At 41.8% G+C, this 18,895-nt stretch overlaps 1 protein-coding gene across 1 annotated transcript in view; it reads right to left on the reverse strand.

The window, feature by feature from the left end:
- Positions 1-18,895, reverse strand: part of LHFPL2 (LHFPL tetraspan subfamily member 2) — a 62,173-nt gene that overhangs the window by 4,753 nt on the left and 38,525 nt on the right. The window contains exon 2 of the mRNA XM_027709981.2: positions 11,081-11,862. Coding sequence (XP_027565782.1) covers positions 11,081-11,510 — 430 coding nt within the window. The 5' untranslated portion in view covers positions 11,511-11,862. The remainder of the gene's footprint in view (positions 1-11,080; positions 11,863-18,895) is intronic.

An 18,895-nucleotide genomic window follows, 5' to 3' on the forward strand; every position in this document is an offset into this window, starting at 1 on the left:
CAATCTTTCTTGGTAAAAGCATGGTCTAGACAAAGATGGCCCAGCACCCTCTCCAGCTGAACCTTAAAAGTGTCCAACATTACAGAATACACCACTTCCCTGGGGAGATTAGTCCAATGGCTGATCATTCTCATTGTGAAAAATTTTCCTCTGGTGTCCAATTAGAATCTTGCCAGCAGTAACTTGTACCCATCACTTCTCATCTTTTACGTATGACTCCTTGTAAAAAGGGAGTCTCCATCTTCTCTGTAGCCATTTGTTAAATCCTGGAACATGGGGATAAGGTCTCCTGTAAGCCTTCCTTTCTCAAGGCTGAACAAACCCAGTTCTCTCAGCTGTTCATCACATGGCAGGTTTCCTAGGCCTCTGATCATCTTTTGTGGCCCTTCTCCAGATCATCTCCAGCCTGTCCACATCTTTTTTGTATAGCAGGCACCAAAACTGAACACAGTATTCCAGGTGACGCCTGAAAAGCCCTGATTAGAGTGGGATAATGATTTCTTCATCTCTGCTGGTGATGCCCTTCATGCCACCCAGCATCCTGTCACCTTGCTGTACCACAGCAGCACACAGTCCCTCACACTGAGCTTTGTCCACCAGGACCCCCAGTGCCTTTGTCCACCAGTGCCTTCCCCCAGAGCTGCTCCCTAAAAGGGTAGATCCCAGCCCATGCTGCACTCCTGGATTATGCTTTTCCAGGGGGAAAAGCATACTTACACTTCTCCTTGTTGAGCTTCTTGTTAGCCTACTCTTCCAGCCTATCAAGGTCTTCCTGCAGGATGCTTCTCTCTTCCCAGGTGCCCACTTCCCCACTCAGTTTGGTCTCATCAGAAAACTTTGTCTTTATCCTATCTTCCAGATCACTTATGAAGACATTAAATAGCACTGGGCCCCATACTGATCCCTGGGGGGACACCAATTGTGATTTGTGGTAAAAGTTGCTCTCTGGATTGATTAACTATTATAATTCTCAAGTTACTTGAGTGTCATTCACTTTTTCTTGCACTTGATTCATTCAAATATTAATTCTGTAGTTAGTCTGTATTGTTCAGCATTCTAAGCCATTTAATGATATAAATTAAGATTAAAGCAATTAAGTTTTTGTTAGCCATAGCAGTACAAAGCTCAGTTTTGTGTTGTATGATTTTATGTCAGCAGAATCTGATAAAGCAACAACTATCTCCTGTTGACAATTTGCCTTGAGACATATCTGGTGGGAGGACAGTAAATGTTAATGATAGACATTTCTTTTTCTAATAAATCAGATTTTGCTATTGTCCCTCTGTCTTTGAAGAGAAGCTTTGAACAGAAGCCAATGTTCAAGAGATGGAACAGAACACAAATTGAGTGCTGTGTCTGAAGAAAAGTTTTCTGCAAGGAATCCTTTCAGTTCTTCATGCTGCTGTACAGTAAATGATATTTAATTCACAGCTAATCTACCTGCGGAATTTTTGCTGTTTGTTCACCCTACTGAGAGAAACAAATTCACTTTGAAAACATTACAAGCTGTTTTCCAGTGTGCTCCTCTACAGGCTCACAGAGCTCGGGCTTGCTCTGTTCTAGATTTAACCCCTTCTCTAAGCACAGTTGCACTCCCGAGAGTGCAGCTTCTGCTGTACACATACTTTTGTTCCTACTTCTTAATTATCTCTATCCCACTTTTTGAAATCAGTATGATAATTTTTCATAATTACATTTTCTTTTTTGTTATTTGTTGCCAGTTCTCAGTTACCTTTCTTCTTGGGAAGAGGTCTGAAAGAATGCCACAAAATGTTGTCAGATGCCTAGGAATGACAACACAAACTATTCAAATTACCTTTTTTTATCCAGAGACCTCATCTCTACCCCTTTGGTGTAAGTCTGTCAGCAGAGAACATTTTCCCACATTTCATTGAAGGTAATTTGGTCACATAACCTTTTATTATCAGGCCGTAATTACTCGTTTTCAAAAAGAAGCCTTTATGAGATTTAGATTTTAATGTCATTATTAGTTTATTTCCTGATTACAACAGCCTATTAAACATCAGGCCTTCTATACTAAAACGATGTCTCCTCAAACACTAAAGCAAAGCATTACAGCACACTAAATATCAATATCAATAGACTGCATCACTGTGCAACAATGTTTTTGAAGACAGTTCAGTAGTGCTTTTCCTTTTTTTTTTTTGTATTTGTGCACCAAGAACTTTTCCCCTTTTAAGGGCCTGCACCTGCATCAAGCAATTGCTCCTGGTTTTTATATACTGCAGTAGTGCTGCCAAGTCAACATTGTGAAAAACCAACAGACCAGTCTATTGTTGTGGGCATTTGTACACCACATTATGTGCTGGGGGCAGATCTGAGTAAAAGCTTTTTCATTCCAATCCTGGAAGCAAGCCTTGAGGCAGGAGTTAGGCAGATGCTTATTTACTAAGTGAAGGCATGCTATTTAATTTTGACAGTCTCCTGTGCAGCTGCTGTTCTGCCATATTAAACAAGAGTATATACTAACAAAGCCAATTTCCATTGCAAAGCCTCAAACTATCTACTCATTTCCCAGCAAAATAGTAAGAAAAGCTTTTAAATAGTGCTGAAGAAACAGGAAATTAAGCAGCTGTGATCAATGAGGTGGCACTGCAACAGGCTCCCACGGAGCAGCACAACTGAGCAACAACATTTTAAGGGAGGAAGAGAAAAAGGGTAAAGGCAGGGAGGGACTAACCTTGCAGTGCAGTGCAGGTGGGCCTCAACCCCAGTGACAGTGATCCTGATTGTCTTCATCTTCTGAGCAACCACAGAAGATTAAGACACAGCCTGGGGACACTGCATCAGCCAGGCGCCCTGCCTTTATTACTCATATTTCCATATGTCAGTATGCTACCTGAACAATTTCAGGTGTTAAATATATCTACAAATGTACTGCTCTAGCTTAAGTCAAGGAGGCTTTCACATACACAAACTTTCCCTGACAAACTCTGCAGGGATACTACCAGGTCACTATTTGTGCACTTCTGATCGCTTTACCCACTGACCGACAAGCAAAGTGATGGCCTCCAACTCAGCAGCTGCACAACAGACACCTTCAGCCCTGTAAAATGATTCAGTAATACCATTTTGATCAGATGAGAGCTCACGAGGTGGGCTCAGGCCATCCGACATGGTGGTCCCACCACTCCACATTGGCTATAGGAAAAGCACCAGGGTATTGCTGAGATGCTGAATGGAGCATTGTGACAGTACCCACAGCACAGGGCACAGACCTGCCTCTGCAGTTGCTCTCTATCCCCCTGGATGGCTGCCAGATCCATCAAATGCAAGCAGCTGACCAGAGGTAAGTAAGTCTTTGCCCCAAAAGAGGGGAGACTCTGCACGCTCTAGTGCCTTGGAGATGGCCTCTGGCCTGCTTGGAAATGCTGCAGATCCAACAAAGGAAAAATTCATAACCTTAAGAAGATTAATGCCTTAAAAGCCTACCTGGACACCACAATCAGTGCAGATTCATACAAGCAGAGATGATTTGGCCTCAGTTAGAAGCATGGGTGTTGAGGATGCGAGCTGCCAGCAGGCAAGGTCCATACCTTCATACCTGGAGTCACTGCAGATGACTCTCCCATATACAGACTTCAGTGTATCTGGGATACCCTAAGCTAAGGCAGGAGAATCAACAGTTTAAAACTATAACTAGGTGATGGCTCAAAACCTGCACAGAGTTTTTTCTCCCCTCTAAAATTGTCTTAGGATGATATAAGGGTGTTCAGTTACCAGAAGAAAAAGCAGTTCCCTAACCACGGCCTTCACCAAGATGAGGAAGAGGGTAAGATCCCTACTCTCACGTTTCTTTTCCCAAGTATTATGCAAATCAAAGATGCTCATACATAACCAAACTTATGCAAACATATGCAAATGACTGATGACATTACTGGTGTTGGGCTCTGGAAACAGTGATAGGAGTACAGTGCAGGGAACTACTGGTGGAACATTCAACCACTGTGTTTTACCGAGAAAGCCAAAAAAATAAGTCTGTTTATCAGCTTGATACAGGTTGCTTTAACAGAAAAACATAGGGCGGCTCCTGTGTGATGGATGTCAACCTAGCAGTTAAGTCAAAACAAAGCACCCTATAGGGGAATAGCCTAATGCTTTCAAGTTTTCAGCAATATAGAGGTAAACAAACACTGTCCACTCATAGGGCCATTGCTCAGGCACAGCCACCTCTCACATTTTACCTTAAAAGCCAATAAACATTGAGTATTTTTAATCTATGTTGACCAAATAAAAGGCTCCCTCTAAGCTGCTAAATGAGAAATTCAGTTGTGGATGGTAAATTCGGGAGGTTCCTGAGTCAGGGAAGGAAATATTAGGCCAAGTCAATTACTCTGTCCATGAAAGAAACAGAGGAGAAGACCCAATACATTTCACACCATTCACCATAACCTTTTCCACTGCTGTTAAACCAGTGAGTGTCACGTCCTTCAAACCAACTACTGCTTGTGCTGAATTAGCAGAAATGGAATGAAAAATTACCACAGCTCTGTAAGGGAGGACAAAGCAACAACCTGCCTCAACTCAAGCAGAGGTAAAAGGGATGCAGAGTCATCCTTTTCACAGCATTACATTTCCTCAATACCAATCTCGCAGTACAAACAAAACCTCAGGGATGCAGGGGTGGTACTGAGTTGCTGCAGAGAAACTAAGGCTCAGCCAGAAGAAAGAGGCAAAGGGAGATGCAGGAAGGGGAGAATTTCATGTGGCTTCATTAGCTGTACAATAGCAGAGTGCAGGGTATCTGTACTGGGGAAGGAAGCAAAACTCAAAGCCACAGATTTCCTCACTACCACACTAGGACCACCAAAGACAAGAGCTAAGCGAAAGTTAGCCCCCTGTCTTAGAAGAGCTCCTTTCATCTTTTGTCTTGTGTTTCAGTAAAAAACACAGCATTTGCTGAGTTTGAATATTTTCCTAGTGTTTGCATCCTATATACAAACAACAGCATCTGTCTTGGCTCTGACGCCTGGAAGCAAAAATCCGACAGAAACAGCAGCCCTGCCACCCTCCTGCCATCCCCCTGGCCTCTCTCCGTCACCAGCACTCTTTCCCACATCACCAGGGCAGGGATGTAAAGAAATGCACAGCATCTCACCTATGCTGGTAGAGGTAAGGAACCTCAGTGTGCACATGTGCCACAGTAAAATGTTTCTCAGTGGGTAGTGTGCAAGTCCCCCCTAAGAGCTGTTGGATGGAAGAGATTTATGCTTGCCAAGAGAATCAGTTGCCAAACTTGATCACTGAAACATGAAATTTTTGTTTATTTTTCTATTCATTTTAATCTGCTGTGTGTCTACTGGTTCCCAAGTGCTCACCTTGATAGTGCAGGAAATGAGTTGACCAACAAATCTAAAAAAAATACTGCAGTCTTAATTTTATTTCTTTGAAGTTACTAATGCTCTCACTCAGGCTCAATGGCAATTTAGCACTTGAATTCAATTTTCCTTCCCTGGTATATTCCAATGCAGCAGTCCCCTTTGCTTGAACTTTCAGCAGCCAAGTGCGTATTAGACGTCATGCTGGCATTTGGCCATATAGGTTACAGGAAGCACTATACCGCAGACAGCAAAAGCAGTTCAGACTATCACGATTTCCATTAGAAATCCCTCTCCCCTCCCTTTTTTCTTTCTTCCCACCCCAAGAATTCCGAATTCTGGCATCAGAAAAGAAAAACTCTGAGCTGAATCCAAAGAGGAAATACGCTTTTTGAAAAATGCATGCTCTGCATTTTAGAAAGACAAACAAGAAGCTTCCTTGCCTTCGAGGGCAAAACCATTCTTGCTCTGCTCTACTACTGCTTGGGCTCTCTGTCTGCTCAACAGCTTCCGTAGCCTGCAGGCAACATGAGCTCACAAGGTGTTTTTTTCCTTGCTCGCCAATTTGCCCCTTTCTCAGACAATATAATGCCTTTTTACAGCATGATGCAACCTACAACCAAATATCCTAAACTATGCTGCAACTATCACAACCTTTCATGTTATGATCTGATCCTCAAAGAGTTATAGCAGCCTCATGTCGCTTCCACCACAGCTTGTGTCTTCTGCTTTTTCTACGCTCTCTGATGAAAGGTCTGGCTGACCTCCTGCTTCCTGCTCTGCAATTCCCAATAGCCTCCTTATGTTCCAGCAGCCAGGATTGTGCAGTTCCATGGCTGCACACACTTTGAGCCCACCCTGTGCAGCTGGATCCTACTTCATCCACCTTCAGAAGCAGCTCTACATCCTCATTCCCTTCAGATGTTTCCCATCCCACTCTGCTCAGGCCATCTTCCTAATAATCCAGCCTCCCAAAATGAAAATGATGCCCTGTAAGTATAACAGGCTGAACTATTTCTCAGTGCAAGAGATGTGAAACAAACTCTTTCAGCAGGAAAGATAGATTGTTACACACAGCTGGCTTTGAACTGAATTTCACCTCTTCATTTTAGAAAATTGTGGAGAAGTTTCCTTGCATTTGAGAGTAAAGCTGCACTCCTGGCACTGAATTATTGCCAAGGTGCTGCTGCAGTTTCTGATGGAGGAACCCCCCAAGATGCCACAGAAGGGAACAGGAGAAGACATGAACAGTAATACAGGGAAATAATGGAAAGGTCAGAAGAATGAACCTTGGGATGAAAGCTTGGGAGACACCTGAGAAGAGAAAGTACTGTGGAAGAGACTTCACTGCTTGGAGCAGGACATGTCTAAGGGGAAAAAGCAAGCCTCTCAGATCCTGGAAAGAAAAAAGCTGAGTCATCCCCCAGCAATACTGGAAGAGAAATTGCTGAGGTGACAGAGGGAGGCACAAAGCTGCAGCATCTAGGCCCAAGCAGACAGACTTCTCCCAGTCTGCCTGCAGCAGCCTTGAAAACAGCTTTGGCTGACTGGATGTCTACCTGGTAAAGACGTAACTGGCAGTGGCACAGCCACCTAAGCCACAAGACAGCAAAATGCATCCATGCATTCACCTGAGTAAACCAGAGACACCTCTCAGTGTGCAGCTGGGAAACAGCTGGTTTTCTGACTGATGCAATCCAATTTTTACAGGCTTTTATTTCCCCCGAAACCAGTTTAGTCAAGTTTGAGCTAGGAGACAGTCGACTGTGAGCAGAGGAAGAGACGAGAAGGGGCTGACCTGTGAGAGGCCTCCCAGATGAAGCCCTCAGCACCCTGGAAAGACTTTAAAGAGGAGCTATTTTATCGCCTTTTGGTAAATGTGCTCCAGCATGGCAAAGCAGGAGTAAAAGAAGCTGAACTCCCAAACCCATTTGCCTTCCTGACATGTCAGCAACCTTTCCCCACCACTCTCCCCAAGGCCTTTTTAGGCATAGGGTGTCGAGCTTCCCACAATCAAACACAGGGGCCTGCTCAAGTCCTGTGGCTGACACAATATTTGTGCAGCTAATTTACCTTCCACCCAGGCATGTAGTCAGGGTGCTGCTGGCAGGTTGGGCTCACCTGCAAGTCCTGCAGCTGCTGGCTGTGGGGAAGGGTCCTGTCCACCCGGCCACAACACAGGTTAAAAAAAGAAGCCAAGAAAATTGTTGATTATGAACTTCATAAACTATCCAAGATGGAAGCTGAACCTTGCTTAGGCTCTGTCCTAAGCTCACCCCACCCTCCTCTGAGGCTAGGTTATGTTTAGATTATATTACTTAGTACTAAAGTACACCAGCCCAAATAAGACTTCTAAACACATATGCAACTACACTATATGCATACCAAGGTATGTCAATAGGAGATAATTAATTATTTATTTCCTATAACTACATGATTACTGTGAAAATTCACTTTGAATTGATTCTTGTCAGGTAATAACATCCTGCCTCTTCTAGCTCTGCATTTCAAGTGATTCATGGACTGTAAAAATAGAATACTTTCCCCAAAAAGACATACAAATGAAAGTCTGTGTGGACTTCTTGCTGCTGAGTAGTAATTATCTATTCAATTACATGGCTCCATTCTCTGCACTCTTTAATACAGAAAAAAGATGCTTTTCCAGATGAAACAATCCTTAAATGTCTCCAAAACCAGAGCTACTGATTACTGTTTCTCCAGCTGCAGAATGAAAGGTACTGCAATCTGAAAGTAAGTGGTAGAAAATCTTGCTCTACAACAAAGGAATTACAGGAGTTTAAACAAGAGCCATATTTTCTTCCTTTACAGCTTTGTATTTCTCATTTTCTGCCACAAAAAAAAAAGTCCCAATGGACCAGATATGTGTATGGCTTCTTCCTGTTGGTCTAAATAAGGGTTTGCATGTTTGTCCAAGGGCCATAACAGAAGAGATGTTGCTTTCTGTTCTGTAATTTCACTGTAGGCATCATCCAGGTCACAACCAATCTTGCTACACTGGAAAGATACATCCGGTGTCTGTTATTGTTTTTTCATGATGAATTTCAGGAATAAATTAACTTCTTGTATGTTTCTAATTATATTAAATCTCCACTGCAAAGATACAGAGATTTTAAATGAGATTAAATCTGCAAGATCCTGAGTTCCTGTAGATGACTCTACAGATGTAGAGTCTACAGAATCTGTAGATGAGTGCATCTCATCTTTGAAGAGGAGATGTTTGACATACTTGCAAATATTGGACTGACATAAACTGATTAACAAAATTCTTTTGTGAATTCTTCTCCTATGCTTATTAAAAACATAATTGTTCACATTTGAAAGAATGATGTTATGCTTAAAATGATTAAGGCAAGGTTGTATCTTGTTTTCTGGTCAGGGCATTAGTTTAGCTATCATAATCCCTGTATGGTTTAAACATGCTGACAACTGTCCCTCTTGATCAACTTGCTTAAACATTTTTCAAAACTCAGGAACTGAGAAACCTGAAATTAACAACCATTATAAGTCATAAAGAAAATAATTGCAACTAAGTAAGCAGATGCTGTAATGCTACTGGCACAAAAGTAGCAGTGGACCCAAGAAAACTAATCGTTACAAAATGAGTTGTGAGCCACAAAACGCCTGGCTGCAAATGTTGGCAGGCGTACTTCTCATAGCAACAGTTTCAGTAATGTGACCTTTCTATTACCCAGTTTCATGCTGTGTCATTTATCCGAATTATAAGAAGAGAAGTGCTTCTATCAGTACAGCTCAAGAAGGACTGATCTATCCCTTAACACGTAAGAAATGCTTTGTCAACTGTATTGTTCAATCCTTTCGGCCTCAAGTCCCATTACAGGTGCAGCTGGATAGATAATAAAACATAAAACTGTCTTTCCATGTATTTTCTCACAAATACATGGTCTACAGAACACTAAGATACAAGAATCTACTTCCTGCTCGTCCGATACGATAGACTAGGTGTTTTGAGATGGTATCAGAGTTGTAAGTAGAGCTGTCTTTTCAACAGAGCCAAGTCAGACATGCCAAAGATCTGCTTATGCTGCTAAGCAATCTCTTCCATACAAATACCCCTCCAACAGAAAAGAACCAATAATTGTATATCCTGAAAAAATGGTTTCATGGATTATTTCTGAAGTATAGTGTAGGAAAGCAAGGAGCTAACAACTTCCTTTGGCTTAATCTGCACTGCCAAGCTGTTTCCTTGTCATACTGGTTCTGGTAAATTCTGTAAACCAGGAGTGATTACAGAAAACTCGTCATGTTTATCTAAAGGACAAACAATATGCTACTTGTATGCCATCATGTGAACAGAAGCATCTTTAGCCAATTTAGGGACCTAATCCTGCTCTGAAGCACAAACCTCACACTGTGGGTGACATGAAGTAAGTGTTACACTTTTATACCGAATTCACATGAAGCAGACAATGGTAAGAGCTGCCACGCTAGGGCTTCAGATGCCAGCATCAGCCAGTTCGTGGCCTGTAACACTGGCTCTGGAGGGCTGCAGCAGTCAGTAAATTCAGTTTTCACCTACTTCTCCATGTGTGTTTAGAATAAGATTAATTTAGGTCTCAACCAAGCAAATGAAGCCAACCAGCTTCATAAAGCTCTGAATACCTATCATTACACCTCCTGTCTAGGTACAGTCATCACAGACATGTTTGGTCACCTCAGTGGAGGTGAGAAGAGGGAAAGCTGGATTCATATTTAAAGCAAACAAGTTAAAACTCCTAATTTTTGTTGTAATGAAATAATTTTGTGAGTTGAAAACATCTGCTTGAGAGCACCACCAAAAGAGAAAGAGGAAGTGTCCCTGCTCATTCCCTCCTTCTTTACAGTCTCTGAGGGCTCCCTGAGGTAGGGCAGACCACCACTCTCCTCCTGCAGATGACCACACACACACAGAGCACAAACTATAAAACCCTGTGTATGAGACAGGTTCTCCCCATGCTTGCTGGCAACTACAGAAAGCTGAATACTTCTCTAACTAGCGCTTGTCCAGGGTTGGTTTGCTAACAGTCATTTAATCTTTGTAAAATCTAGGGGTTTAAGCAGAAACACCAAATCTCTAGAACAAAATCATCTTTTCAGGCAAAGCACAGCTGATCCTCTGACAGTGAAAAGATAAGCTCAGTGGACTGTGTAACTACAACTGAACAACAAGCTGGCTAAAGGAAGGGTTTATCACAAGGTTATCACTTGTCAGCTTTGAAGGAGGCTGCTCAGCATGAAATGCTGCAGGAACTGGGTGTGCAACTACTGGCAGTTCTTAGTCCTAGGGTAGTATTTACTCTCACCACAGCCATGAAGCCTCTGAGACACTGAGGGAACTGCCTTCTGTCCATGGAAAAATTACTAAAGTAGCGAGAGGGAGACAGACTGCCTTTACGTGAGTATTAACTTTGTTCTCTGCTGGTAACAAAAGAGAGAAGTTTTTGTAACTGAAAGATATCAGAGGGGGAAAAAATGAACAGCAAACAAAAGCAACATTGGTCATTTCATTTTGGCACACATCAGGCTGCAATTCTGCTGCCAGTGTCGATGTATTACATGCTGTATAGCTATAAATTTCAGTTGTGTTTGAATAAACATCAGCATATAGAATTGCTTTGTGTCTGCCTAATGCAGTCTGTCTGCAGACAGGAGAGAATTGCTGTATTTCTCCATCTGAATAGCCCCAAAATTAAAAATGTTAGTTGTTCTCAAAGTGCACATACCTGCAATCCCTTGTAGCAGCCCACAGACATTAAAAATGCTTTTCTTCATAATACTCTGCACACACATAGTAAAGACAGACACAAATGCCACGGTACAGAGAATCATGATTCCCATGGCTAGGAAAATAGCGGTCGCCTGCCAGAACCCACTGGCAATCTCATTGAAGTTTTCAGCGTAAGGACCACAAAGCGTGTCTCGTCTAGAAAACTGCATGTGGGAGATTCTGGTGCAGCGCCCGTAGATGCCCAGAGTTGGATGGTAAGGCTCCTGCGATCCCCCTGTTCTGTTGTCCACATCCTCGGAGCTTGAAGGCTTTGCTTTCCCAATCAGCCAGTCTGCGCTCATGAAGGCAATGAGCTCCGCAAAAGCCACCACGATACTCAGGAGAGTCCATAGCATTGACCGACACGTTACAATGACATGACACATATTGATGTCCAGTGCTTGTGATCAGTGCAGCAGTCTTAAAATCCAGGCACTGGGGGGAAAAATTAAATTAAAAAAGGAAAAAAGGACCCTAAGAAAACTACTATGTCTGCTCTGGCTACTCTTTCAACTCTCTCACAAAGGCCAAGATGAAGCTTCTCAGAAGAAAAAATGAACAGCCTCAAGTTTTGCAAGCAGTGCAGTCATTTGTTCTTTCTGTTTAGTTCCTCCTTTTTTCCTTCTGGGATGCTGAGCTCTGAAATACAGTTTTCTTTCTTAATATTCATACTGGCATATGACACTGTAGGCTGGTGGGGGAGGCTGCAAGGACTGCGCACTGTTTGACATCACACACCTACAAGAAAAAAGAGAAAACACATCTGCAGTGAGAGAAAAGTCATTTCCACCTCCACAAAGAGCCAAGATCCAGCACAAATCCACATCAACATATGAAAGCTCTAACAAGGGCACATCAAACAGCTTGCTGGAAGCCTCCCTGGTTTGTCCCAGGGGAGTAATTAATCTCCCCCCCACCACTGCCGATACTGATACTTACAGTATCTGCTGTGCCCTACCCCACTGCGGGTGTTTGTCAAGCACTTTGCAAGCAAAGGTCTCAGTAACACTCAGCGGTCCCACCCATTCCTACCACCACACCCCCATCATCATCTTCTCGTCGAAATTACCAAGGGTGCTGGCAGTCATCCAGCAAAATGTTAGGACACGTTTAAGCAGTTTCACAGATGTGCAGCTCCTGCCTTCAGTTTGGGGAGGTGGCATGGCATGCCTCCGGGATGGAAGCTGGACACAGCTCCATATGCCATTAGCACCTGGGTGCAAAGGGCAATAAAGGAACCTTGTTCCAACCTTCTGGGTTTCTGCTGACGACAGCTGAGCCAACCCCGCCTCAAGAGCAGGTGAACAGGATTACAGCTGAGGACAGTCCACCCTGTGATGTGGTGACCCCTTTGAAGCCTAGATTTTGCAGGAGCAGTGCTTCTTGGGTTCTGTATCCAGGTTTCTCACACACCTCATCTTGAACTGATGCCAACGCAGGCAGCCTTTGGTTTACACCATTGTAAACAAGAATCTGTGGAAAAGTGCCCCAGTCACTGCCAAGTGTCCAAGAGCCCCACAGAGAGGGGTTGCCAGTGAGCCTTGGGCTTCCTAACTCTTCTCAATTCCGCTCTTCCACAGTTCTCTGTATGCTGTGACTGCAGCAAAATGTTCCCCAGGGCTTTCCCCAAGCCTTACTGCTGCCTTTCAACAGTAGCTGATGACATTCCCAGAGTTACACTCATCTTAGTATAAGAGGCAGAGACCATTATATTTCCAACTCCTCTCCAAATATCAGCCTCAAAATAACAAAAGGGTCATTGCACATGCCTCTGTGCTTGAATTGAAACAGAGTCACCCGAAAGCAAGGGTGGGAGCAGGAAATGCCCTCATGTTACCCCTTCCATGGTGAGAACATAAGGCTTCCAAGTTTTCCTCATAAAACCCAAAATACCAACATTGAACTGGAGGCAAGAGAGTCAAGAAGCAGATCCGGACCTCACTGCTGCCCTGCTGCCAAATGCTAAGTGGTCAGCAGATGCCAGGAAAACAGACATCCCCAATATTTTTTTAGCTTTGTCATGAGGTTGGTATTTAATTTCTTAGGAGTTTTGAGTCCAGCGGCTGAATACTAGTCCCACTGAATGCAAAATGAAACACACACCCACAACTTCACACATTCAGAATTTCATCCAGCAATTTCTACTCCCTCCTGTACTAGTAGTAATGAATCATCTAGATCTGCAGGTTCCCTTGCTATAAAGGGCTGTAAAGGGGAATTTGTCTCCCTCAGTTCAGTTTTATGGCATTGCCTCAAAAAAAGGCAAAACATATTTAATTGTGCTTTTAGACATACTGAGATAACGGTTCAGCTAATTTTCTGTTTTTTGGAGGGAAAGTGCCAAAAAAAAAGTTAATTTGCTCAGTATTTCCACTTTAAATAATGACTGGAATGTACAAAATGTCCACTACAAATCTACATACTTCTGATATCATCTGCATGATTAAAGAGAATTTAATTGAAAATGTCTTTATTTTTTTAAGAGATTCTCCAAAAAGCTCTAAAATCTGGTTTTCTCCGCAAGAACTACATCCATTCCTCATCTTTGTAATTCCAGGATTTTAACTGAGGTGCAAGGGATATGAGAGCTCAACATCCGTCATAGCTGTTACTGCCTACTCTGTACCTGCTGAATGATAAATACTGTTTATTGAACACAGATGAGAACAAAGTTCATATTTACATAGGTAGGTGGAAATTCCAGATGAACACTGGCAGTCATAAAAGCATGTCACTCATGAGATCTTATACTAAAAGAAAAGACCAAACCATAGGGTTCTTTTCCAATTGAAACATAAGTGCAGGAATAAGTTGCATCAACATTTTAAAACACAGTATCTCCAGAAAAGTCACTGCATAAGCAAAACAGCCTGTCTAAAGGTGATGCATATTAAATCTAAGGGTCATGTTAAATCTTAGGAATTCATTGGAGCATATACTTCCCTGTTGTGCAACACAGGGAAACTTTGCAGGATCTAAAAGTTAGTTAGTAGATGTCATTGAGAACTATAGTTCAGTACAGAACTGAATATATTTTGGTTTTCATTAAAACCTTCACAATTGGGCTTTTCCCAAGCAATGAGTATTTTATTCTGGTGCAAACATATGCAGAGCAATGTACTCTTACTCATGCGAGAACTGCTGCATAAGTTTATTCTTTCACTAGTGATGCCCTGAAATGAGATAACCATTCACCTATAACTCCTTTTTGTTAGCAGACAGACAAAAACTTATAAAGCAGGATGGTGAACCCAGAGGATGGGCAGAGGCACTTGTTTCTGAGATCTAGTAAGGAAAGATTGCAGATAGAGTACTGGAGAAAAGTTACAGTTCAGTCACATTTATGCAGTTAACCTTTTCCTTCCAACAACCTCCTTCCCCCACCTTGGCTTTCCCGATGAACCTAACCAACCACCCCATGGCTCCAACAACATGTTTGTGTCATTCCTGGAAGCCTTTCCAGCAACAGGCTGCGCTGAACATCTGTGCTTCATGAAACCTCACTCCAGCACTCTGCTCACCCCCTTTTTTTTTTCATTTTTGCTCAACAGAAACTCAAGCTAGGCCCTTGCAAGGGTAAAAACTGGCTGTTTATTCTTCCACTCAGTTTCCCATCCCTTAACAAGTTTTTTCCATAACAGAACTGTATGTTCTTCACAGCAGGCCCCTCAATATCCATTTCTGACCGACTGTCAAAATATTTGCTTTGACAACCCAAATTTGATATATACAATGGTTCTTTAACCCTTTTGGTATTAACTCTTGCTGAAGAAGCGGACTACAAAAAGTAGCCCCACCTCTTAGCCATTTGGGCCCCCCCTTATTTTTACTGTTGCATTCAATTGCACAGGAGAGAAAGGAGGCCATCCATGCCAGGAAGCAAGGGTCCCAGGAGAGAAACAGCCCTGCACAGCAAATGCCCACATGAGCTGCACACCATGGCAGCACAACGGTCTTGGCAGAGCCATCCTGCCCCACCATATAACCCACCATCCCTTGCCTGGACAGCACAGCTCTTGGATGGGTCAAACCTATAACCTTCAGCCTCATTTACTTGGCTACTGCAACCATGCTCATGGTAAGACTCTGCATGAAGTGAAGTCTAACACAGTGAAAAGATGTTAGCGAGAACATCAGATCATCACAGCATCCAGAGAGAATACAACTGAAGTTCTCAAATGCAAAAATCTTTTGGTTGTTTTAATCTAACAAAACCAACCATCTTAAAACATCTTTAAAACTTACTTTCTCTTCAGATGCAATTTTGACAGCCAGATACACTGCCTCTAGTTGTACTTTCACATCTCTAGTGAGGACTGTTCAGCTGTTGCCTTTTACTACACAATGTTCCTACATACAAAGTATATAAACAACATCTATTTTTCTGAACTAGATAAAGAAACACACTTGTCTCCATTTTGCTTACACTGCCAAAACCAGAAAGCTGATCCAAATTACAATATTTGAATTAAGGTTTTGATTTTAGAGATGTTGAGCTGCAGGACTTTGCTTTGGCATACCAGGCAGATAGGAAGGAACAGCTGCAAAGTTCAAATCTAAGTCAATCACATACCATGGCTGTTTATTTTAAAAAGGTGTCCGACAAGCAATGTAGAAGAGAACCACAAGTACCTTCCAGAACAATGTCATGGTCAGTCCTTCATGCTCCCCTTATGATTTGACTTAAGACAGAGGCTCAGACTAAAACCTATGATTCAGCTTTCACCCTTTCCAGCCTAGTTCTCTCAGCTCAAGAGTGAGAATAAATCATCTTTAGATAAGTGGCTTTTGGCTTGACTTAAGCAAACAGCTGAATGGAAGGCCACACAGACTGCTGAAGCCGTCCCGGTTTATAAAATAAATCCAGGCACAGTTAGACATTTTCTTCTAAAGCTTGGTGAGGTCCAAAGCACCACTACATAGAGGAATTTCTAAACCTTGTTTACAATACACAAGCTCGAGCACCTCATATTGCAAAATGTGCAAATCTTGGAAGCCTGGGATCTGCTTTCTCTAAAACTGTTCATTAGCAGTTATAAACTCTCTGAAAATGCTTTGAACTGTGAGAGTGTAAGGGGCTCCTATTTGTGTTGATGTTTGCAGACTGCTTGTTTAAAACAAACAGAAAGAGGCTCACACACTAAGACTCAATTACCTCAAGCTGACCCTCACCCAGGTCCACACGAGCAGCTTTCATCCATGAGTGTTGCTGGACAAGCAAGCTGGTCAACTGTGAGCTTACCCTGCCTGGCAGAGTGAACCAACCATCAAACCATAGACACAGGAGGGACTACACTTAAGACAATGTGGTATGAGCATTAGAGATTACTCATTTTCTGGGTGAGTGATAAATGTGGGTAAATAAACTTCTCCTCCCATTTGGTCCTCTCACCATTCTTCCAGGAGCTGCCGTTCAGGAGGAGATGGCAGGATTCTGCCAACTTCCATGCAGTCTTCAAAGCAGTGGACTAGACAACAAGCAGCATTTCTCAGGAGATAGAACCATGAACACCAACTCACCTCGCTAAAGGTACACCTCTGCATTTCTATCCACACACACCTAGGGGTGACTTGCAAATGTAAGAAAAGGTATATTCATCACATTACCCTATCACAAGAGAACAGGTACAAGGTTTAATACTTAAGGAAGGACCAGTTGTCCCAAAAGGTTTGGTGTAGGCTTTCCCTGCAGAACGCAAGGAGCTCAGCTGGCACTGGTTTCTGGTAAGCAGTGCATACTCACCACAGGAAGCACCTGGACCAGGAAGAGGGAAGGACACTTGGATACTTCAGTGTGTCTTTGTTTTGTTTTCTTAAATACAACACATTTCAACATCATCAAAAATATTCAGGGTCAAATAACAAAACAGGAGAAGGTGCTTTAAAGCTGAAGTGGTTGCACAGATTCAGACAAATAGCAGAGAATAGCAAAGGATTCCCTCCCCCTCCAACCACCTTCATATTTTCATCGAATTACTGCCTACTAAAACAACATTCCACAGCAGAGTTTTTTACTTGAAGAACATAGAGCAAAGCTTTGATTAGTCATCACTTGTGAATTAAAGAAAGAGAGAAAATATTTGCATATCTCATAAATATTTAACTGTTATAAACCTGCACAGGCATACTAATGAGTGCATTATTGTGACAGGTGGTTGAAAACATGTCAAAATCTGTTCATAGACAGATGAATTTCACTGGTAATGGAAGGAATGTAGACTTACAATGCATCATGTCTTGTTCCTGCTGGTACAATATAAGATATGGAATTGAAAACTAAAATATTTTGCAAAATAGTCAAAACTCACTGAAGTATCCTAATCAAATCCCTATTTCCTTGCCTTTCATTTGAATTGCTCTGTTTACTTCAGCCTTTTCCTACCAAAGGCAGAGCTTTAAGATGCAAAATTTAAATTAAACTATCCTACATGTGCCCAAATACTATGTACACCAACAAGTAAAAAATAAATATAAAAACAAAAGTTTAAAAAAATGCTGACAGTGAATGTTGTTCTTCTGAAGCTACACGAGATGTTTATTCCATCTCATCTTGCAACTGCTATGGAAAATGCTATTTAATTACAGGTGGATTTGTTTCCAGAATACATCACTGTAAAAGAAAAATATAAAACCCCTTTCCAACTTAAAAAAAAGAGGCAGTTGAAATGTACTCTTCTTTTTCTGACCTCATTAAAAACCATGGCAAAACTCCCACTGACTTTAATGAGGCCAGTACATCACTGAAAAATCACTACAAGAATGAGAGTTTCCAAATTTTCAGACCAACTGCAGGGGAGGTTTAAACACAGGATTCATTTCCCTCTTCCCTCATCCAGACAAAACTTTGCTTATTGCCCCCCCACTAAGAGGAGATCAAGCTAACTGAGATTTCCAGCATTGCCTCTCAAGCATAAATTCTCAAGCAGGAGATTTGTTCCATTGCTCTGTATTTATTGACTTACAAAATTCCTTAAACCTACAGCCATTACGTTGTGTTTTGAAAACTTACTCAAGATCTTTTGTAATTCCAAAATTTATTAAAACCTACAATGCTAAGAAAAGCTAATGTGTAGTATTTCTATTGTTGCTATCTCAGGAGAAAATTACACATCACATCAAAAATCATCACTAAGGGAGCAATCTTGGCTACCAGTAATGATAGTCTAACTGCTCAGGAATTTACCAACTGGGAGTAGAATCATGAGTTTCTTTTCCTACTTTGATTTGTCACTAGCTCACTTAAGTTTCAATCTTCAAAAGTCTCATCTGAAACCCTCTTTCGTGGTTATCTACGTTATCACATCTGTCAAGCTGACCCAAATTGTATTGTGATTACTTCTTAAAACTCTTAACTACAGCTTCTAAAGGAGTCTGATCGGAAGAAAGGGAGGTTAGGAGGAAAATAGGAAGTCAAAAGGAAAGAACTATATTGATCTTTGGTAGTAATAAATCCTTCCTATTTTTTTTCTAAGGATTTTTACTTTAAAAGGAGGCTAGGCTATGGATGTTTAAATAGTTAATAGTATGTGCATCAGCTAAAGTATCAGCCCAAAAAAACTTGGAATCTGTGCTTGTTGTAAAAAACAATTCACTCCCATGAGTCATCATGACAAATTTGGAACTACTCTTAATAATTTATTAATATTGTATTAAGATATTTATTATACTAATATATTGGTTACTGTTTAATATGAAACTAGGGAGAAAAACAGGCAGGGAAGGAAAGAATGACTCAGTTATGATACTGTTCAACAACCTCTGGGGAATTGCT

This window comes from Pipra filicauda, unplaced genomic scaffold, assembly GCF_003945595.2.
Source record: "Pipra filicauda isolate LSUMZ 115617 unplaced genomic scaffold, ASM394559v2 scaffold43_size3849885_pilon, whole genome shotgun sequence".
Lineage (NCBI taxonomy): Eukaryota > Metazoa > Chordata > Aves > Passeriformes > Pipridae > Pipra > Pipra filicauda.